General features: G+C 41.1%; 1 protein-coding gene across 1 annotated transcript in view; it reads right to left on the reverse strand.

The window, feature by feature from the left end:
- arid1aa (AT-rich interaction domain 1Aa) overlaps positions 1-23024 on the reverse strand; it is a 124348-nt gene that overhangs the window by 73065 nt on the left and 28259 nt on the right. The window contains exons 2-4 of the mRNA XM_072247339.1: positions 12707-12913; positions 6453-6566; positions 5284-5397 (exon numbers count right to left, since the gene is read on the reverse strand). Of these exons, the coding sequence (XP_072103440.1) occupies positions 5284-5397; positions 6453-6566; positions 12707-12913 (435 nt within the window). The remainder of the gene's footprint in view (positions 1-5283; positions 5398-6452; positions 6567-12706; positions 12914-23024) is intronic.

The raw sequence follows: 23024 nt of genomic DNA on the forward strand, positions 1-23024 counted from the left end.
AGGACTTCATTAATCTTGGTATTTCATGCTTGTTATTTACCGTTGTTTGTCTATTATCTGCATTTGCAGTTTACAGTTCCTGATGTCTACAGGTCCTGTTAACAGTTACCGTTCTATAGATTTGCTAAATATGCCGGCAGAAAAAAAAATCTCAGGGTTGCATGTGGTGACATGTATCCACATTATTTTCATGATCTGAAGACAAGGGGAAGTGTCACTGACTGAAACAAATCAAAAAATTTTCGAACCTTGGTATCTTATCCAAACCATCTCTCACACAATCCTACTCCTCTGATTTGTCTAAAGCAACAGAAACTTGCTCCAATTATAGCTAATACTCTTTCACTGACAAAAGTAAAATCATATCGTTTGCATCAACATGGATGCCAAATAGGTAGTGTGCTAACTAGAGCAATCAATTTACTTGATCTCTCCCTTATCAGTTGACTAAGCAGATGTCCATGATGCTGAAAAATTATCACCACAAAGTCTTTGTGCAGAAAAAGTCCAGTCTTCCAATGTGTTCCATCACTCTACAATTGTGCTAAATGGGATAGATTTCACTACAGCTCTAAAGCAGGAGGGCATGGTTTAAGGAGAGGACAGGTTTTTCCACATGACAGGTGGAGAGTACATGGAATGAGCTGCCAGAGGCAGAGATAGTTTTATTTAGTAGCCATTTGAACAGATGCATGGAGAGGAAAGGTAGATGGATATGGGCCAAATGCACACAAACAGGACTAGCTCAGACTGGCACCTTAGGCACAGAACAAGTTGTCCAAAAGGGACAGTTTTTGTGCTGTATAACTGAGCCATTTTAGACATTAGTATACCTTCAGGTCATACAAAACTAATTTTATAACTGTGGGCAACACACATAAAAATTGCTAGTGAACGCAGCAGGCCAAGTAGCATCTCTAGGAAGAGGTACAGTCAACATTTTGGACCGGGACCCTTCGTCAGGACTAACTAAAAGAAGAGATGGTAAGAGATTTGAAAGTGGGAGGGGGAGGGGGAGGGGGAGATCCAAAATGATAGGAGAAGACAGGAGGGGGAGGGATGGAGCCAAGAGCTGGAAAGTTGATTGGCAAAAGGGATATGAGAGGATCATGGGACAGGAGGCCTAGGGAGAAAGAAAAGGGGGAGGGGGGAAGCCCAGAGGATGGGCAAGAAGTATAGTGAGAGGGACAGAGGGAGAAAAAGGAGAGAGAAAAAAAATTAATAATAATAAATAAATAACGGATGGGGTACGAGGGGGAGGTGGGGCATTAGCGGAAGTTTGAGAAGTCAATGTTCATGCTGTCAGGTTGGAGGCTACCCAGACGGAACATAAGGTGTTGTTCCTCCAACCTGAGTGTGGCTTCATCTTGACAGTACAGGAGGCCATGGATAGACATATCAGAATGGGAATGGGACATGGAATTAAATTGTGTGGCCACTGGAAGATCCTGCTTTCTCTGGCGGACAGAGCGTAGGTGTTCAGCGGTCTCCCAGCCTGCGTTGGGTCTCGCCAATATATAGAAGGCCGCATTGGGAGCACCGGACGCAGTATATCACCCCAGCCGACTCACAGGTGAAGTGTCGCCTCACCTGGAAGGACTGTCTGGGGCCCTGAATGGTGGTAAGGGAGGAAGTGTAAGGGCATGTGTAGCACTTGTTCCGCTTACAAGGATAAGTGCCGGGAGGGAGATCAGTGGGAAGGGATGGGGGGTACGAATGGACAAGGGAGTCGCGTAGGGAGTGATCCCTGCGGAAAGCAGACAGAGAGGAGAGGGAAAGATGTGCTTAGTGGTGGGATCCCGTTGGAGGTGGCGGAAGTTACAGAGAATTATATGTTGGACCCGAAGGCTGGTGGGGTGGTAAGTGAGGACAAGGGGAACCCTATTCCTAGAGGGGTGGCGGGAGGATGGGGTGAGAGCAGATGTGTGTGAAATGGGAGAGATGTGTTTGAGAGCAGAGTTGATGGAGGAGGAAGGGAAGCCCCTTTCTTTAAAAAAGGACATCTCCTTCATCCTGGAATGAAAAGCCTCATCCTGACAGCAGATGCGGCGGAGATGGAGGAATTGCAAGAAGGGGATGGCATTTTTGCAAGAGACAGGGTGAGAAGAGGAATAGTCCAGGTAGCTGTGAGAATCCGTAGGTTTATAGTAAACATCAGTAGATAAGTTGTCTCCAGAGATAGAGACAGAAAGATCAAGAAAGGGGAGGGAGGTGTCGGAATTGAACCAGGTAAACTTGAGGGCAGAGTGTAAGTTGAAGGCAAAGTTAATGAAGTCAACGAACTCAGCATGCGTGCAGGAAGCAGCGCCAATGCAGTCGTCGATGTAGCGAAGGAAAAGTGGGGGACAGATACCAGTATAGGCTTGGAACATGGACTGTTCCACAAAGCCAACAAAAAGGCAGGCATAGCTGGGACCCATACGGGTGCCCATGGCTACATCTTTAGTTTGGAGGAAGTGAGAGGAGCCAAAGGAGAAATTATTAAGAGTAAGGACTAATTCCGCTACACGGAGCAGAGTGGTGGTAGAGGGGAACTGGTTAGGTCTGGAATCCAAAAAGAAGTGGAGAGCTTTGAGACCTTCCTTTTGGGGGATGGAAGTATACAGGGACTGGACATCCATGGTAAAAATAAAGCAGCGGGGGCCAGGGAACTTAAAATCATCGAAAAAATTCAGAGCGTGAGAAGTGTCACGAACATAGGTAGGAAGGGATTGAACAAGGGGGGGATAAAACAATTATATTTTTTGAAACAGTTTACAGTAATTATACTTTCCCCCCATTTACAATATTTCAAACCTCTACTTTAATCTCATTCTAATTTTGCAGCCTGTGGTGCTTGAAAAAAGTATGTATTTTTTAAATATTTGAGGCTCAAGTTCCGGTGTCTCTTAAGGATCTAGTCAAAGAAATGACCAATAACTTAAAACAAACCAAGTTTCCCAATGCCATGAGAACAGTATAACAGGCAAGATGTGATAAGATTATGACTCTGGAACGAGATATAAATTAAGTGGGTGAAAGCATGAAAATATCTTAATGTGACATAGTATGAGGTCATGCACTTTGGTAAAATTAATCAAGGAGCTATTTATCCTAATAGAAGGGGATTGCAAAGCAATCCAGGTGTTCTTCTGCATAAATCACACAAAGTTAGCCCGCAAGTACAGCAAGAAGTTAAAGCAAACAGCAGACAGGCCCTTATTACAAGAAGTTTGGAGTTTAGAAATAGGGAAGTTATACAGAGTGTTGGCAAGGCAATCCCTAGAGTACTGCACATAATTTTGGTCCTCTTTCCTAAGAAAGAAGAGAGTAGCATTGACAGTATCCCATAAGAAATTCACTAGGCTAATTGCTGGAAGGAGTGGCTTGATGGTTCATAAGGCTGAATAGATTGGGTTGGTAATCCTTGGAGTTTAGAAGAGTGAGTGGTGAATTTATTGTAACACAAGACCCTAAGGGGCAAAATAAGGTAAACATTGAGGTAATGGAAGAGTCTCAAGCAAAAGTAGATATCTTTAAGATAATGGACAGTCACTTAGAATTAAGATATTTAGAAAGTCCTTCTTGCAGAGTAGCAAATCACTGGAGCTCTCTTCCCCAAACTCCAAGTGGCTCACACATTAGAAGTATGCAGAGTGAGATAAATTTTGAAAGGTCAGGGGATCGAGGACCTAGAACAGAGTTATGGACTGGGGTAGATCAAGTATGACCATATTGAATGCCATGTTAACCTACTCCCATTCCTGTTATGTGCTCTTGCAACTAATCTAATAGATCCACCCAAACCCACATTCTCTGTGACTAGATCGAACAAAGGCTTCAAGTATGTGAAAAGACCACTACCTACACATTTTAACCTTCAGGTTATAAACCATTCTGTTGCAGAAACATATTGCCATTCCTATCATCACTAGACCAAATTATGGAACCCTTGCAGTAATAGCACTGAGGGAGACTTCCTTCTAGAGCAATCATAATAGATAATAAACTGCGGACTTTCAGAATCAGATCCCAAAAAATTCTATTTTTCAATTATCAATTCTAAAACTTCTTCATCACTCATGTTCTTCTGTAATCATTCATTCAGTGAAAGACAAGTATGCCACACAACTGACCAAAATTCAAAAACATACTTTTTTGGAATAAAACTCTCATTTCCAGATTAGTAATATCAGATGAACACCTACCAATCATGAAGATCTCCCGGGTCAGGAAAAAAAACTTCCTCCAACTACACACTCTTCCATCAGCAAGGCCAAATAAGGTTGCTCACAGCCTTACCATTCTAACTTCTTCATCACCAATCTGCCCGTTTCCACCTTCATAATGTTGACTGCTCAAGACCCATTTCCTTCACTCCTACTGGGAACACCCACTAAAATTCCTTTAATTTTGATTGGATCTCCTCTTGGTTATCTCTCTCCGGATAACATGGTGGATAACAATCACCTTTATTCATTATTCATTAGCCTGGTCATCATTATAAGCACCACATGAACTGGAAATCCAGGCACCAATCAAGCCTGCATACAATTATAAGCAAATTTAAAGTAACTTGTACAAAGTTGTATCATCTCTGTCTAAAGCTTTATGGTCCTCCCACTTATAAAGATTCAATTATAGTGAACAAGTTGTATGTTTCTTCCAACCTTTTGTCTGTTTTATATTGCATCTGATTGCCACGCCATAATACACGACCACTGAGCAAGATCATAACAAGGCTTAAATTACACACACAATGACATTATAACATTCCCAAAAACGGTTGTAAAGTGTAAAAAGGGCCTTTAGGATCCTTGGGGACCCAAGTCACCCCAACCACAATCTATTTCAGCTGCTACCATCCGGGAAACGGTAATGCAGTATAAAAGCCAGGACCAACAGGCTCCAGAACAGCTTCTTCCACCAAGCCATCAGACTGATTAATTCATGCTGATTTGAGTGTATTTCTATGTTACACTGACTATTCTATTTATTATAAATTACTATGATTGCACATTGCAATCATTACGTAACATAAAGATTTTTACTCACGTATGTGAAGGATGCAAGAAATAAAGTCAATTCAATTCAACTGCTGTATTCCAAACATATACAACGGTCTTTTACAGTAAGTTTTAGTTTTGAGGGGACATAAGGAGACTGGTGAAAGACAAAGTAGCAGCATCATACCTACCCTTCCCAAAAAAAGCAGAATATTTATTCCAGCAGTGATCCAGTAAATCACCTGGCAGCTACTGAATATCCCTGCAAGTGTAAGATCGGGACTAGAAGAGCACTCACCGGCAGGCTAGATGGACGCCCCTGCTGCATGAGGGTCAGCTCCTCCTGGTTGGGTTTGTTGGAAGTTAACCCTTGTGGAGCCTGAGTGGCAAATGCTTCCTGAGACAAATCCTGCTGTAGTACAAAGGCAGAAAATGTGTAAGTGTAGGAATGTTACTGAAAATACAATTACTCAATGACCAGAATTTGATCTTATAAATCAATCAACCCCGCCGTGAAAGGAAGGTTGGGGCCTAGAGCTAGGAAACCCATCCCATAAAAACCCAGCAGTACAGAAACGCCAACAGAAGCTCCAAAGATAGTGTTCCTGAAGGGGGAAGGATACAGCAAGAAAATGGGCTACAACTGGGAAAACTCAAAAGACTGACCCAGGACAGAGGACTCTGATGAGCTGCTGTCAGCAGCCTACGCCCTAGTAGGGGAGATGGGCTTAAAAAGAATTGATTGTTAAAGATAAATTGTTTCACTGCTTTCTCAATTAATAGCTAATTTTACAACATGTAATAAAATTTTTCATTTGCTTTTTTTGCAGCCTTGGTTTGTGAATGAAACTCAAAGGTCTTGAACTTCACAGCTAAACGGCAACAGTAGCCGAACAGTTCATATAAAGAGTCTCTGTGATTGGTATGATCCAGAATTAATATCATGAGAAGCTTGCATGTGTGAATACCACAAATGCACAATCTTGGTAGATTGAGACAAGCCTCCCTACAAATTATCCACCAGCAGTCCCAGTTCAAGTAAAAACTAGGAAAGTTGAAAATTGTGAAATAATATCCCAATAACCACAACAAATTGAGGGAACAGAAAAACCACGTTAACACCATACATCAAGTTTTTTTTTCTTCTGCAGAAACTACGAAACATTGCTCTTGAACAACTGGTTTCTTCCACTCAGCATATCTCAACATAATTACCTACATTGCTGGAGCAGAGCAGGCATTTGATTAGACACCAGTAATGGCACATCCTTTGTGGGACTGTCAATTTAATAACTGACAAAGGACACTAATGTCACAACTGAGCCCATTATAAAACCAAGTTGCTGGAGCTTCAAGCCCACATCAATGTCTCTCGGACATCATGGTGCAGGACTAAATGGCAGTATAGTATCAGCTGTGCACAATGAAAATCAATGTCTCTACTTCAAAGGCTCATTCAAGTCATACCTGCTGTAGTGGGAACCGTTGCTGTTGAGGGTATGAAGGCTGTTGCTGGTTGTAGTACGGTGTCTGGCCCTGCTGACAGTAACTGCCTGCACTCTGCTGGCTGTAAGGAGGCACCTGCACAGACAGAATGTACACTGAACAGTGATCTCCAGAGTTCACGAGTAGAAAATGAACAAAACGTAAAAAAAATGTCAGTAGATTTTCAGAATACAAATAGATATTAATTCAAGGAACAGAAACATTAAAAAGCATTTCCCTTCAGAATTTGGCAAAGTGCTGCTCTGATCTGAGTATAGAATATTGAGAATGCAAAGGCACACATCGGCAAGCAATGTGCAATAGAACAATCTGCATTTAAATTCTGTAACGCAAGCCACTCAACATACCTCAATATTACAAAACACTATTATTTGCAGCAGAACAATCAAAACACTTAACTTTAGCATCTTGTAGGTCTTTTGCTGAAAATGCAACTTGAGGAAAGTGGACATCAGGAATTCACTATGGATCCAACCCGATGTCAGTGCACACAATATTCTCCACCTTACTTTCATTACTTGACTATGTAGTTAGCGAAACTGCATTTATTTGGATTTTTTTTTTTAACAGTTTTGAGGACATTAAATGCGTGCAGAGTAGATTTTCTTAATTATAGAATCTGGGCTACTTTTAATCATTACAGCTTACACGTGCTTGTCTTAATGCAGTTGGCCACAGAGCAGACAGCTTCCGAACAGTGGTAGAAAATGAATGTTGTAAATATAGACCTTGAATGACCCATTAAACTGCACAATTGCTATGCAATAGAACTCAGGGACAAAGTCCAACAGTATTATTTAATGTCATTCCTGAACAGACATTTGGAGAATGTTGAACATAGCCAGAATTCAAATCAGGCAAACATCCAGTCCCAAAGTACAGGGACGATAGTAGATCCTCAGCATAACGTGGTGACTAGTTTTTGAATCTAGTGTTTTTCCCCCACAAGTATCTTTGCAGTCTTTCATCTACATTTTGGATACACATCCAATCTCAGTAGGTGGGTTAAGACTGCAGGCTGCTGTACCGCCCATGAACTTCTTATGCAATCACATTTGCAGAATACAGCTTCTGTAGTGGTGTCTTGTTGGAGGAAACTAAAACAACCACCATCCTTGAATTTTGTATTTTTCTTTTCAAAATCATTTCTGTATCAATCATATTCTATGCAAAACTATGCTGCACTTCACCTTGAAAAGAAATTTCTTCTGACCATATCTCAATCTATTAAAATTGGCAATTTTGCAAAGTTTTAAGTGACCTCCTCAGCTTATCATGAAGATTTTGAGAAACAATTTCCAAATTCTAAAATCTGTCCTGGTGCTTCTCCAATGTTTACCATTCACTGCTTTACACAAGTTCATTACTTTAAACAGCGTTGTTTCCTATTTATGAAACCAACATTCACAACCTTAAGACTTATCAGAAACTATTCCTAGCAACAGACAGCAGCGTATTAGGTTGCAGGAGCTTCTACGGGACCAACCAAATATGTTGCTTTTTTTAAAACATACTTTATATTTGCTTTGCTATGCCTTCTGCTTGTTCTTTTTGTCGTTCGTATCATGGACACTGTTGGAGCCTGTGACACAGTTTGGAACTCGATCAAGGGATCTAACACTATGTGTGTCTGAAGAACTGCCTCCTGGAGATTTTGGGGGTGGGGGGTGGGGAGGGAATGAGAACACAAGCTGACAGAAAAGACCAGTGACGAGGCGTGGGATCATAAATGATTCCATGTCAAAACGGTGAGAAAGATTGAAGCATCAAGGTGAATGCAGAGGGGGGGGGGGTCAACGATCACTCCCAGCGGAGATGGTCAGCAGTCAGATCAGCGCTTTCGGACCATAGTCAGCAGAAGGCAAGCCATATTGTGCTCTCAACTGAAGACTGTTGCAACATTCGCAGACTCAGGGTCTTGGACTATATACATTTTTTTTTGTGTTACTGTATTTTACTGCTTTCTCACAAGCACTACATGTACCTTGCGCTGTGTATGACTGTTGGTACCGTGTTTTGCACCTTGGCTCCATAGTAATGCTGATTCATTTGGCTGTATTCATAGGTATTCATGCATGGTTGAATAACAAACTTGAATTAAGATAACTGGCTTGCTGTATACTACTTGCTGTCTTCCTTTTTGAATGAAGGAAATACATCGGTTAATTTCCAATTTAATGGAACCTCAAATTTAGAGAAATGTGGAAAACTAAAGCTACATTAATAACCAGCCCAGCTGTATTTCTGTTAAGAACACCTAAAAAATCCCATCAGAGCCCTAAAATTTGTCATTTGTTTTGATCCAGCTGAGTATTTCCAACATTGTATTTTTATTTCAGCTTTACAACATCTGCTGTATTTTTGCCTTGGCTTTCGATCACATGCAGTTTTGTTAAGAGTCAATTTTTTTAAAAGAAAAGTGGATAACTATTTTTAAAAAGCATTAAAGCTGCAGACCGACAAGACTCCAAGTCTTGATAGGGTTTCAGAGTATTTTTCTGGTTGGTGTTCCAGAGATATTAAAGAAACAAGGTAAAGTCACTGTTCACCAGTGGAAGAGATTAGAAAATTAATAATGAAACTGAGAGACATTTTGGGACAGATGCAGAATGACTAGAATTACCATTTAGTCAGATAGCAGATTAATGGAATTTTACTGCATTTGGATCTCTGGAAGGCATTCAGTATGATGCTAAATTTAAAAAATCATTGCACAAGAATGACAGTGTTTGGGTTGGATAGAAGAGCTACTGACTAACAGAAAAGAGTAGGGATAAGATTGTCATTTGGATCCACCACAATAAAACTCTAGTCATCTCCACTTGGAAATTGTAATAGCTGGGCAACTGATCAATTTGAATGGACAATTGGGAAGATTAGGGTTAAACCAGACAATTACAGAAGTGCTGAATTTGAGACTTGGGGGTCATATGCTCCACCAGGGTATAGGGATAGCATATTTTTAAAATGACCCACACATACACTGGATCAGGACAAGTTGCATGGAGTACACAAACTTCTGCAAAGGAATATGGATAGGTCAAGTGGGCAAGTTAGCAGCATGGAATACAAGGATTTCCACTGCAGAGGGGTAAATGGAAAATCAAATTATGATTAAATGTAGTACTATGGAATTTAGTGATCCGAATACATGAAACACAAGGGTTGATGTACAGCTAAAGTAGTGGGAAGAATATATTGCAAGCAGATAAAAAAAATCAGGTGAGTTTTGTTGTTACTTTACAAAACACTAGTGAGTCTGCAGATGGATACAGTTTGGCCTCCAAAGTTAAGGAAAAATAAAATTGTGTTAAGAAGATTGCATAGAAGGCTCATTACCTGATAACTGGGATGAAGGTTCCTAGGACAAATAACTGCCTTAACTTTTGGAGTTTAGAGTGAGAGAAGAAGATCGTACAGAAACATGCACAGAGGGGTACCAATTCTTGTGTTCTAAATTACAAGATATTCCACCACCACCTACTAAAGAGTTAAGGCTGATTTATACTTCTGCATCAAATCGACACCATAGGTACAGTGTCATCACAAACCCTACGCAGTGCCTATGCAGATCCCTAAGCTGTAGCCTGACACACACCTCTCCCAAAATGTAACTACGTGTTGCGGCAACGCAGACTGCAACAACTGTGATTGGTCCGTTTGGTAGCATCGCATTTCCTCCTACTCTGCAATAGCTTCCCATTGGGCGACTGAAGGACAGGGAAGGAACTCTGGCTGCAATGCTTTCCATAAAGCTTTATAGACCTCCGAAATTATGGAGGACACATTTCACTTTTACGAAAAAAGACGCTCGCTTTAAACTTGTTTACCCCGAGAAAGACTACCATGACCATGAAGCCTTGCACAGGCAGGAGTGTGCACGTGCGTGACATGCCCGAATTGCAGAGCGGCACAGACACACCAACACACAAGTATAAATGCTCACAACGCGCATAGGTCACTTGCGTAGGTTATGGCGTTCATTTGACACAGAAGTATAAATCAGCCTTTAGTGCCCAGACATTTAATTCGTGGATCTTCAATGTGTTAAGCTGACAAGTTGCTGACAAGTTTCAGAAGACGACTAAGTGAGGGGGAAGAGCATTATCAATATTGATACCGTTCGCTAATGCACAAGACTGGAACTGTACCCAATGCCAAAGTTCCCCAGAATCCAAATGTGAACTGGGGTAGAATGGATAAGAAGATGCAGGGCAGTTGGTGTAACATAACAAATCTCACAAAACATTTGCTGAATTCAAATGGTAGCTGAAGTTAATTAATCCCCTTGCAATTCAGAAGTAATTAACCAAAAGGTCACAAGGTCTGATTTAAATGAATCACTTTTCATTTTCACACATCACCTCAAACCCAGTAGAAGTGAGAAATCCTGGCAGAGAAACTCTGGGAAAATAAAATTCAAAATCCAAGGCTGCCCACAACCAAACATACTCCAAATCCTTATTAAAGAGATGATAATAGCTCTCACAAATTCTTCAAGAATTTGGAAGCAAATGTCTAATCTACATGCAACACACATCAAAGTTGCTAGTGAACGCAGCAGGCCAGGCAGCATCTCCAGGAAGAGGTACAGTCAATGTTTTGGGCCGAGACCCTTCATCAGGACTAACTGAAAGAAGAGCTCTTTCAGTTAGTCCTGACAAAGGGTCTTGGCCCAAAACGTTGACTGTACCTCTTCCTAGAGATGCTGCCTGGCCTGCTGCGTTCACCAGCAACTTTGATGTGCGTTGCTTGAATTTCCAGCATCTGCAGATTTCCTCGTGTTTGTGCCTAATCTACATATTAGGTCAAAGTTCAAATAAAAATACATTCTTAAAAATACAAACGTCACCATTATCAACCCTGAGATTCATTTTCTTGTAGCATATTCAATAAATCCATAGAATAATAACCACAACAAAATCAATGAAAGACCACACCAAATTGGGCGGTTAACCGGTGTGCAAAGGACAACATAATGTGCAAATACAAAAAGAAAAATAATAATAATAAACAATTAATATCAAGAACATGAAATGAAGAGTCCTTGAAAGTGAGTCCACTGGTTATGGGAACAATTTCAATAATAGGGCAAGTTGAGTGAATTTATCCCTTTTAGTTCAAGAACCTGACGTTTGAGGAGCAGTAACTGTTCCTGAACCTGGTGGTGGTGAGTCCTGAGGCTCCTGTACCTTCTTCAGCCAGTCAATATACTCTCCACTACACACCTACAGAAGTTTGTAAAATGTCATGCCAAATCATGGCAAACTCCTATAAAAGTAGAGGGGTCTGCTTTCTTTCTTCATAATTGCACTTTGCACCAGACCCAGGACAAGATGCTTTGAAATAAGAACACCAAGGAATTTAAAGTTGCTGATCCTCTCCAGCTCTGATCCACCAATAAGGACTGGCTCATCGTCCTCTGGTCTCCTTCTCCTGGTCAATAATCAGCTCATTGGTCTTGCTGACGTTGAGGTTGATGCTGCGGCACCACTCAGCCAGATTTTTAATCTCCCTCCTATGTACTGTTTTGTCACTACCTTTGAGTCGGCCATCGACAGTGGTGTCATCAGCAAACTTGAACGTGGTATTGGAGCTGTGCTGAGCCACACAGCCATAAGTGTAAAGCAAGTAGAGCAGGTGTAGAGATCATGGAGAAGATGTTGTTCCAACAGCACACAATACAATTACATCTCTACCAGCAAAGCTATTCAACAGGCATGATGAAGTGTATAAACATAATTCCCTTAAAGATACCAGGCTTATGCAGATTAGCAGCCTGGCTTTAATATGGAATCTGGAGATATACAGCGAAATAACTGCTGCAGACATATTATGGGTTTCCAAAAAGCATTACAAGCACAAGTGCAACAACATTAAGTGTTAAATTTATGGAGGCTACACCTTGTACAGGTTATGTACACAAAGCCATGCCCTTTCTGAAGGGGCTTCTCTGTATCAATTATCAATACTCATTCGTTTCTGCTAAAAGATCACGAGGTACCTCCAAACCAGGAAAGAGATTTTGTACATAACTCTGCTTCATTATTCTACAATTTTTGAAGAGAGGAAGACAGCTGAAACTGTAGTTGTTCAGTACTGGACAGGAAACCTTACCGGAAGGAATTTTGCGTGATCTCCTTGTGCAGTGGTGGGCTACGAGAACCAAGGATAAACAACATGCAGACATTGTATTTGATCTGATCACTGCTTACCTGTTGTGGGTACTGCAGCGCACCCCCCATGGTGCCTTGGGTCCGGCCCTGCACACCCACGGGATAGCGCTGAGGCGCTGGAGGTCCATACGGTTGTCCTGGGTAAGGTCCACTTTGTTGCGGAGGTGCCTGCTGTGCATATGGATTATTGCTGCCGCCATAAGGCTGAGGTCTCTTCATCCCCATCTGGTCCATAGGGCTAGTTGGCTGAAAAAGAAATTAACCAGCGATTAGTTATGCTTAGATATACAACAACCACTCCATTCTATAGTTGTTTCTTAAATGACACGTAAAATTATGAGGAAATGGGAAAATACAAGGAAATAAGGAATACAGGAAAACAACTTGGGTGATTTGTTTTGTTATGTCTCCCCTCTTGCTGTGAAACGGGGACATCTCGTTTTCCCTTATTAGGAAGACAGAGCCTGTGCTATGTTGAATTACCGGGAGAATGAGTACTGCAAGTCTGCGTCTCTACTGATGCCTTACTCACGCTTGAGTTCTCAGTGGAGGGTGCAGATGCTTTTTTGCTGGTGGGGGGGGTCATTGTTTTGCTGCTGCTTGTGTGTGGGGGGGAGCTGGGGGGGACTTTGAGGTTCTAACATTTAACTGTAATTCATTGAGGCACTCCTCTGTTTTCATGGATGTTTGTGAAGAAAAAGAATTTCATGAGGTATATTGTATACATTTCTCTGACATTAAATTTACCGACTGAAATATTGAAATTACATTGGAAATTATCTTCCCCATCCCTATGTACAAATACACTATTCCTCACAGAATGGAATACAAATCAGTGCCCACAGTGTTCGCTGTTGAAGCAGTTACTTTTTAAAGATACTGAGATTTGCGATGGTATCATAGCCAACTCCTGTGAATTATTGTATAATAACATGCCTCACAATAAAGCAGAAGTCTCTAAATTAAGTGATACTGATCCCAAATCTTTCATAAAAATACCACCAGCACTCCAATAGAGCTAGGAGGATAAGCTAATTCAGACACCTGCAGGAACTGTACAAATTGAAGCACAATTTTCTATACAATTACATTGACGAGCCTACATTCTCCCCCACCCCCCAGAGTGCAGGATCCCATCACAACCAAGCAGGAACAGCCACATCACATGTTTAAGCAACCAATTTAAACCATCATCAGTTCATCTTACAAGTAATACTTCACAAAGAAGCTGATGCATAAGGGCATGATGCCAAGGTGATCAGGGAGAGAGTTAAAGTCGAAAGAATGCAGTCACTACAAATATACAGCACAGTAAAGAACATGCCTGTCAAGTCCAAATTAAACCACATTTTAAAAGTCAATACCAAGTACAGTAAACTCTGACAATCCAGAATATGATTGTTTAGAAATCCTGATGGTCTGGCATCTGGTTCATTCATGAGTCCAGAGAGTGAATTGTAGACCATAGACCAGGGGTGTCAAACTACTGGCCCGCGAAGGGGTCCAATCCAGCCCGCAGGATGATTTAGGGGGGGAAAAGTATATTCACAACCATTTATTATGTATCTGTACGGCAGCCGGTCTCTCTCTCTCCCACCGTTGCTTGTGCTGCCTGCTGCGCCGGCAGCTTGTTGTGTGTACTTAGAAAACAATAGGCTGCAGTTAACCACCCGATGTGCACAAGCACCTACCACCCTGCACTGAAGACCACGAGGGCCCCACTTACATCGTCAGACACAGTATAAACACACAGAGTACTCAGGTAAGTAACACCTGTAGCAAGGCTGAGAATGTTTGCTGCTGTGGTTCAAAACGCTTTCCAAGAAAAGAAAAGTTGGCATTGAAGGTCGGATATTCAACGATAATTGGAAAGATCGTTTTTTCTTCTGTGTGGTCAACAGCAAACCTGTGTGTCTGATATGTCACAACAAGTGGCTGTGGCAAAAGAATATAATATCAAACGACACTATGAGATGTTGCACGGAGAAGAACGGCAATCAGTGCTCACCAAAAGTCGAGGGACTCATGCTGGAGCTGTCAAGGTCAGCTATATTATTGCCAACAAATTAGCTGCTGCGTCGAAGCCATACTCAGAGGGGGAATTCATCAAAGCATGCATGCTGACGCCGGCTGAGCTGGTGTGCCCTGAGAACAGACAGACTTTTGGTAATATCAACTTGTCAAGAAGTAATGTGGCAGAGAGAATCGGGGACCTTGCAGGAGATTTGAACAGTCAACTAAAAGACAAGGTGAAGTCACTTATTGCCTTCTCTATTGTAATTGATAAGAGCACCGACATGAGTGATGATGTAGCTCAATTGGGAATATTTATTCGTGGTGTTGATGTATCTTTGACCGTCACCGAGGAGTTTGTGGAGATGGTGCCCATGACAAACACCACAACGGCGAACAATGTTTTCTCCAGCCTCGCCGAGGCCTTGGACAGACTGGGGGTTGACTGGAGTCACGCTGTCAGCGTGGCAACAGATGGCGCACCATCCATGGTCGGGAAAAAGGCAGGTGTTGTTGCGAAAGTCAGACAGAAAGTTCAGAGAGAGAATCCAGAGCAAGAATTCTGGAATTTTCACTGTATTATACACCAAGAGGCGTTATGTAGCAGCAGCCTGAAAATGGACAATGTCATGGACGTACTAATCAAAACGGTTAATTTTATTAGAGCCAAGGGACTCAACCATCGGCAATTTGACACTCTTTTGTCCGAAAGCAATATTGGACACAGCCTACCCTACCACACTGAAGTACGCTGCTCGAGCAGAGGGGTTGTGCTCAAATGTTTTTTTTCCAATTACATGCGCAAATTGGACTATTCATGAACGAGAAAGGGAAGCCAGTAGCAGAGTTGGATGACCCAGGCTGGCTTCATGATCTTGCATTTTTGGTGGATATAACAGAGCACTTAGATGTGCTCAATGTTAACATGCAAGGCCGTAACAAACTTGTTCTGGAATACTACGACAGCATTCGTGTCTTTCAAATTAAATTAGGCCTGTGGGAGATGCAACTATCCCGGAGCAACCCAGCTCATTTCCCCTCTTTGCAGCCTGTGCGTGTCGCTCATAGGATTAATGACAACTTGGACAGGTACAAAGACAAAATATCATGGCTGAAAAGTGAGTTTCAGAATCGTTTCCAAGTCTTCACTCAGCTTGAGAAGGAATTCTCACTATTTTGCTTGCCGTTTGCTGTCAACGCAGCATCAGATATGCCAGAAAAACTCCAAATGGAACTAATTGAAATTCAGTGTAACTCGGCTTTGAAATATAAATTTGAGACTGTGGGTCTGGACTCATTCTATCAATACCTGGGACCGATGTACCCCAAGATGACAGACTTTGCCTCAAAGATCCTTTGCATGTTCAGGACAACATATCTCCGCGAGCAGGCGTTCTCCATAATGAACATTAACAAATCCAAACTGCGCTCACAGCTGACACACAGACATCCAAATGACATTATGAAAATCACAACTGCCCAGAAACTGGTCCCTGATGTTGATAGGCTGGTTAAAGCCAAGAAATGTCAGGTGTCTGGAAGCAGCAAGTGAAAAATGAGTGACACTGTTCGATGCACTGCAACATGTAAGCAAAATGCATTATGAAATATTGCGTGTCATAATATTGTGATTCATTCATTTTCTGACTATTCTATGTGATCACTTCAATAAAAATTAGAGGCTAACTGTGTTCATTGTCTGAGTTTGATTGCCGGAAGCAGGCTAAAAATTAGGTGCAATTGTGTAGCCTACATTTACAATTTGTTTCATTAGGGTCTACATTCCTGTCTGCTAATGTTCGATTTCAAATGGTTTATTAATAGAAAGGGTGTGGCTCCCAAAATAGCATCGTTTTTTCTCTCTCATCACAACTTTCTTGTAGCCTACAACTGTAAGTTAATATCAATCATAAAAATAATGCTTGCTAGGCAATCTTCTTCATAAGAAACGAAATTCGTAAAGTGAAACACTTTGCAGTTATACCAGAGACTGAGACACATGAGAGCAGGTTGAAAAAACGAAGGCAACGAAAGCTGTCGGAGCACGCATGCATGCACAAATGATCCGGCCCGCATGAAGTCGCATTTTGCCCAATCCGGCCGTGACCTAAAATGAGTCTGACACCCCTGCCATAGACCAAGCAGTGCATGTAGCAAAAGATGGGTCTGACTGTAGGTCAGGCATGTGGCTGGAATCTAGATTGGTCCAGGGATTCAGGGATTGGAATTAGAGCAGAGCAAGCAAAGCAAGGATCTTTCCTTCACCTTTTAAACTTAGCAGGTTTGGTGGAAAATTTAGTTATCACTGTCTAACAGATTTTTTCAAATGTAGATTAAAATTTGTGTGGCATAACAATGAATATCCCTAAAAACAAATCTGCAAGTCTGGCACTACAGAAGACCCAAGGGTGCTAGGTTATCAGACTTTTGCTATATATGGAAACTAATGCCACTTATCAGTCAGACTTCTGGCAGTCACCCAAGTTAATAAATTCCATATAACATCCAACACTTGCAACATTGCATTCATCAGCCAGATTAATTTAAAGACCATGCAGAAACCTCCACCTTCCACCCTTTCCCCAGCCCTGATAAGTACACACAGGCAAAGGACCGAATGGAAGGCAGCGGTGGGAGCACTGAAGACAGATGTGCACAGTGTGTGTTGAACTTACAAGGAGAATTGGTCAAGACAATTGGGCTTTCAAAAATGAAATACAAAAGTACAATCAACAAGTACAATACATGAAATACAGTAAGATCTTTTTTTGGTTAAGAGCCAATCAAACAACACACAAAGTTCTTCCACCATGATCACAATGCCATTTCCTCATGGGGAAATTTGGGTAAAATGCACACATTTTGATCAAAACTTTTTCTTTGTTAAGAGGACATTGCGAGTGAAAACATCTGGCATCATTTCCAAAATATTTCATTCGATGATATTTTATTGACATGAATTACATATCTACATGCACATACACAGTACTGTGCAAAAGTCTTAGGCATATGTGAAACAAAGATGCTTTCAAAAATAACGAAATGAAAAGCTTCTATCAAAAAAATTACTACAAAGAACACTAGACCCATTGCAATTTGCCTATCGCCACAATAGGTCAACTGCAGACGCAATCTCAATGGCTCTCCACACAGCTTTAGACCACCTAAACCAGTGGTCCCTAACCTCCGGGCCGCGGACCAATACGTTGCCGTGAAGAATGCAGTGGTGCAGCAGTAGTCGGAACACACATCAGGATCTGGGCCAACATTTACATGGCGGGTGGCACCTAATTAATTAGGTTGTTTATTTCAGCTTTTTTCTTTAAGATGTGCTGGGTGCGTTCCGACTACTGCTGCACCACTGCATTCTTCACGGCAATGTATCGGTCCGCGGCCCGGAGGTTGGGGACCACTGACCTAGACAACACAAACACCTATGTCAGGATGCTGTTCATCAACTATAGCTCAGCATTTAATACCATCATTGCCACAGTCCTGATTGAGAAGTTGCAGAGCCTGGGCCTCTGTACCTCCCTCTGCAATTGGATCCTCGACTTCTTAACCGGAAGACCACAATCTGTGCAGGTTGGTGATAACATATCCTCCTCACTGACGATCAACATTGGTGCACCTCAGGTGTGTGTGCTTAGCTCACTGCTCTACTCTCTATATACACAGGACTGTGTGGCTAGGCATAGCTCAAATGCCATCTATAAATTTGCTGGCGATACAACCATTGTTGGTAGAATCTCAGGTGGTGACAAGAGGGTGTACAGGAGTGAGATATGCCAACTAGTGGAGTGGTGCCGCAGCAACAACCTGGCACTCAACGTCAGTAAGATGAAAGAGCTGATTGTGGACTTCAGGAAGGGTAAGACAAAGGAACACATACCAATCCTCATAGAGGGATCAGAAGTGGAGAGAGTGAGCAGCTTCAAGTTCCTGGGTGTCAAGATCTCTGAGGATCTAATCTGGACCCAACATATCAATGTAGTTATGAAGAAGGCAAGACAGCAGCTATACTTTATTAGGAGTTTGAAGAGATGTGGCATGTCAACAAATACACTCAAAAACTTCTATAGTTGTACTGTGGAGAGCATTCTGACAGGCAGCATCATTGTCTGGTATAGAGGGGCTACTGCACAGGACTGAAAGCAGCTGCAGAAAGTTGTAAATCTAGTCAGCTCCATCTTGGGTACTAGCCTGCAAAGTACTCAGGACATCCTTGGGGAGCAGTGTCTCAGAAAGGCAGTGTCCATTTAGGACCTCCAGCACCCAGGGCATGCCCTTTTCTCACTGTTACCATCAGGTAGAAGGTACAGAAGCCTGAAGACACACACTCAGCGATTCAGGAACAGCTTCTTCCCCTCTGCCATCCAATTCCTAAGTGGACATTGAATCTTTGGACACTACTTTTTTTTTAAATATACAGTATTTCTGTTTCTGCATGTTTTAATCTATTCAATATATGTAATTGATTTATTTGTTTATTTATTATTTTTTAATTTTATTATTTTTTCCTTCTGCCAGATTATGTATTGCATTGAACTGCCGCTGCTAAATTAACAAATTACACATCACATGCCGGTGATTATAAACCTGATCCTGATTAACGAATAAAAAAAATAAATCAAATCAATATTCGGTGTGACCTTTATAACTGCATCAATTCTCTTAGGTACACTGTCATGCAGTTTTACAAGAAAATCAGTTGGTAGGTTGTTCCAAGCACCTTGGAGAACTTGTCACAGTTCTTATGCAGACTTTTGGCTGTCTTGCTTGCTTCTTTCTCTCCAGCTAATCCCAGACAGACTTGATGATGTTGAGATCAGGGCTCTGTGGAGGCCATGCCATACCATCTGAAACCATGTTAAAAAATCTAGGGTGCCCAAGATATTTGCACAGTACTGTACACGCGCACACACACAATACAAGGAAAGAATAGATGAGAGAGAGAGAACGTCAGAGATCATCTCTCCTAATCCTTCATTTTTAATGCTGGAGGAGCAAAGCAATATTCAATGGGTTACCAATAAGCCACAGATTTTTGGCTACCATACTGCAAACCAATGTGAAGTGCATTAATGCAGGCACAAATGCAATTATTTGGAATATAATAATACATTTTAAAAATGCAATCAGCTACAGTATGATGGCATTTCCATTAAATCTATTACGTTATGACTATTCCAAATTGACCATGCATGTTCACTTCACTATGCAGGATAAGATTAAGATTTTTTATATACAAGTTAGTAACTAAAATGCACAGAGTTACATCTGAAAAAGTTCTGTAAGCAGCCAATAACAGCAGTAATGGATGCTATGTGAATATCAAATAACCATCAATTCCAGCTCAAAAATTAACATGCATTCCCAATATCATCAGATCACATTTGTGTGGGAAACACCACTGCTGGAACTAAACTTATCAAAAATGTATGTAGCAACAATGGCAAAGTTCAAGATTTCTGCAGCAAGTCTATTCTTATTCCTTGCACTTGCGATCAATGTTGCAATGTAAAACCAATTACTTCTGGTGCAGAGTAACTGCCTGTTGCCATTGGTACTTTCTAGGTACTAACACTCGAAAAGAATAAATGGGGTGGTACAGGAACCTGAAAACACACACTTAACATTTTAAGAACAGCTCCTTCCCCTCTGCCATGAGATTTCTGAATGGACAATGAACCCATCAATACTACCTCCACTATTTTCCCCTCTTTTGGCTGTAATCTATTTTATTAAAATTTATAACATATTTTATGAATTGCACTATACTGCTGCCACAAAACAAATTTTGTGACACCTGTCAGTGATAACAAACCCGATTCTGATGATTAGTAAATGAAATGGTAACAGTTCCCCTATTTAAACAATTTAAAGGAAAATTTGTGATTAAGCAATAATACAGAAATTTAAACCAATTTCAGAGAACACTAAAATTCCAACACGAAATTAATTATTCTGTCTAGTTTTACAAAAACGCAGAATTATCAGAACAAGATAGGAAACAATGTACAGAGGGCCTGCATAAACGTCAATTACATTTTTACAAAAATGGCATTCAAGCAACACACACAAAACGTTGGAGGAACTATGTCAGCAGGCCAGGCGGCATCTACGGAAAAGAGTCAACAGTTGATGTTTCAGACCGAGACCCTTCACCAGGACTGAAGGATTCAAGCAGGTTTCTGGCAAATTAATACGGAGAAAGTATTAAAATTATGACTACTTGAGTCTCTGCAACTGCTTATTAGTCAGTGACATCTCCGCTGGAACAGACTTTGAGAAGATCAATCGGGTTCTTCTGTAATTCACACCCATTCAAAATGAAGGTACTGAAGTGTTAACAGTATCACATTGTTCCCCATAAAGACTCAAATTTAAGGAAAGAGAATGATTGGAAATGGGTTAACAATAAAATGAGTAACAAAAACATTTTGATGAAAAATAGTTAACAGACTCTTTTGGGAAAGGCATCACAAAGATCAAAGTAACTCAAAATCAGAACAGAAACTGCCGTGGTTCAGTATCACTTAGCGCCCAGTTAAAATTGGCCGTATTACATTTGATTATGCTGAGGAGAGAATTACAGAACCGCGAGAATGACAGTCATGCGTGTAAAACTGCTCTCCCCACATTCCTCATGCTCAAGATTAGAGCAACTGTATTCGAACAACAAAGACATGGTACTTGTGTTTAAGACATCTCCTATTTATTCCAACCGCAGGACAAATATCACACTGACAACTGTAATATTGGTGACCAATGAATAAATATTTCCTCTGCACCTCTACAACTCCCCAATACTTCCAAGTCAGTGTCATTCCACATGAATGCCCAAGCAGATCCTCATCACCACCGCTTGCTTTAGATGCATCAGCACTGAGGTAAGATTTATTGGAACCCTGGTTAGTTATTCTAGTGCATCTCAGTAGACTAGCAGAAGACACTTGGATTATGGCCTTCAAATTCTTGAAAGCAGTACTATTACATATAAACAACTAATTTTTTAAAAAACACACAGGTGATAAAACCAGGTAGATTTTAAGGAGATGGGAGAGAGGGAGATTTGATCTGTTGAGGGCTTAGTCACTAATGAAAACTACAATCCTGGTGGCCAATGCAGAAATGGGTTTGCAGTATCAGAATACACAAAGAAAAGTTTTAAAGTGAGATTAAGACTGAAGAGAGACATGTAAACAAGATAGAGGAAGTTGAGTTGAGGAATGAGCTCAACTATAAACAGGTAATAGGAGATGATCCAAGAGTTTTATTGTAGTTGAGCCTTGAGGGGAAAAAACATGGGCTTGGGTGTGAGAGGGGGAACAAGGTGACAGAGGTCATGTGCACTGTTTGGCACTGGTGAGTTTGGAAATAATGTGACTGAAAAAACACCAGGAGAAAGGGAGAGAATCAGTTTGTGGTATATGTACTGATATAGTTATGAAATGGCTCCACAGGGGGTGCTAAAAAGGCTCTCAATATGCATGTGTGGCTAGTTGCAGAAAAGAAACTTTGAATAACTCTTCCATTTAATGGGCAAGACTGATTGAAACAGCCAGTGTTTTAAAAGCATACGAATGTCAAAAGAAGTTAAAAAGGCCCTATCAGTAGGATCAAAAGCCTTGGCTTATCAATACATTGTAACAGAATGCTACTGTTATTTGCAATCAGTATTGTCCATCTCAGTGTTACAAGGTAAGATTTCACATGTACTGCCCAGGACTTCCACAACTCAAAGCTGCATTTTTCTAGTCAACCAACATCTGAACATAAGAGGCCTCTCAGGTCTGTCTCCACATTGATTATCATGATAGACCAAACCCAGGCCTCATCTTCTCTCCTGTCCCAGTTCCCCATGACCCTCTATTCTGTGGTATTTCAAAAATGTATCTACTTCCTCTTTAAATAACTCCTTATGACAAGCCTCCACAAATCCTCTGGGATAGAGAGCTCCAGAGACTCATCATCTTATGCAAGTGCAAAAGGTTAGTTAAGCATCAACATATAACATCATAGAAATGTCAAAATTTACTTCCAGCTAAACAGCAAAAAAAACTGTTAAATTACCTCTTCAGAAAATGAGCCGAGACCTATTGGCAAACTTGCCAACTCTGGATGACATCACATAACAGCTGAACCAATCTTAGGCATCAACACATCCAATACTTTCCAGGAAGTGCCTGGGGAAAATAGTAATAAATTCTCTACATGCCTAAATGAGAATCTCTGCTATTTGAACATTGGATTCCCCCTAAATACATCCATCCCAGAAAGGTACAGGACTTTACGAAGAATCAATTTGTTCTGGAAAAAAATAGTTTCAGTTGGTTTCAGG

This window comes from Mobula birostris, chromosome 30, assembly GCF_030028105.1.
Source record: "Mobula birostris isolate sMobBir1 chromosome 30, sMobBir1.hap1, whole genome shotgun sequence".
Taxonomy (NCBI): domain Eukaryota; kingdom Metazoa; phylum Chordata; class Chondrichthyes; order Myliobatiformes; family Myliobatidae; genus Mobula; species Mobula birostris.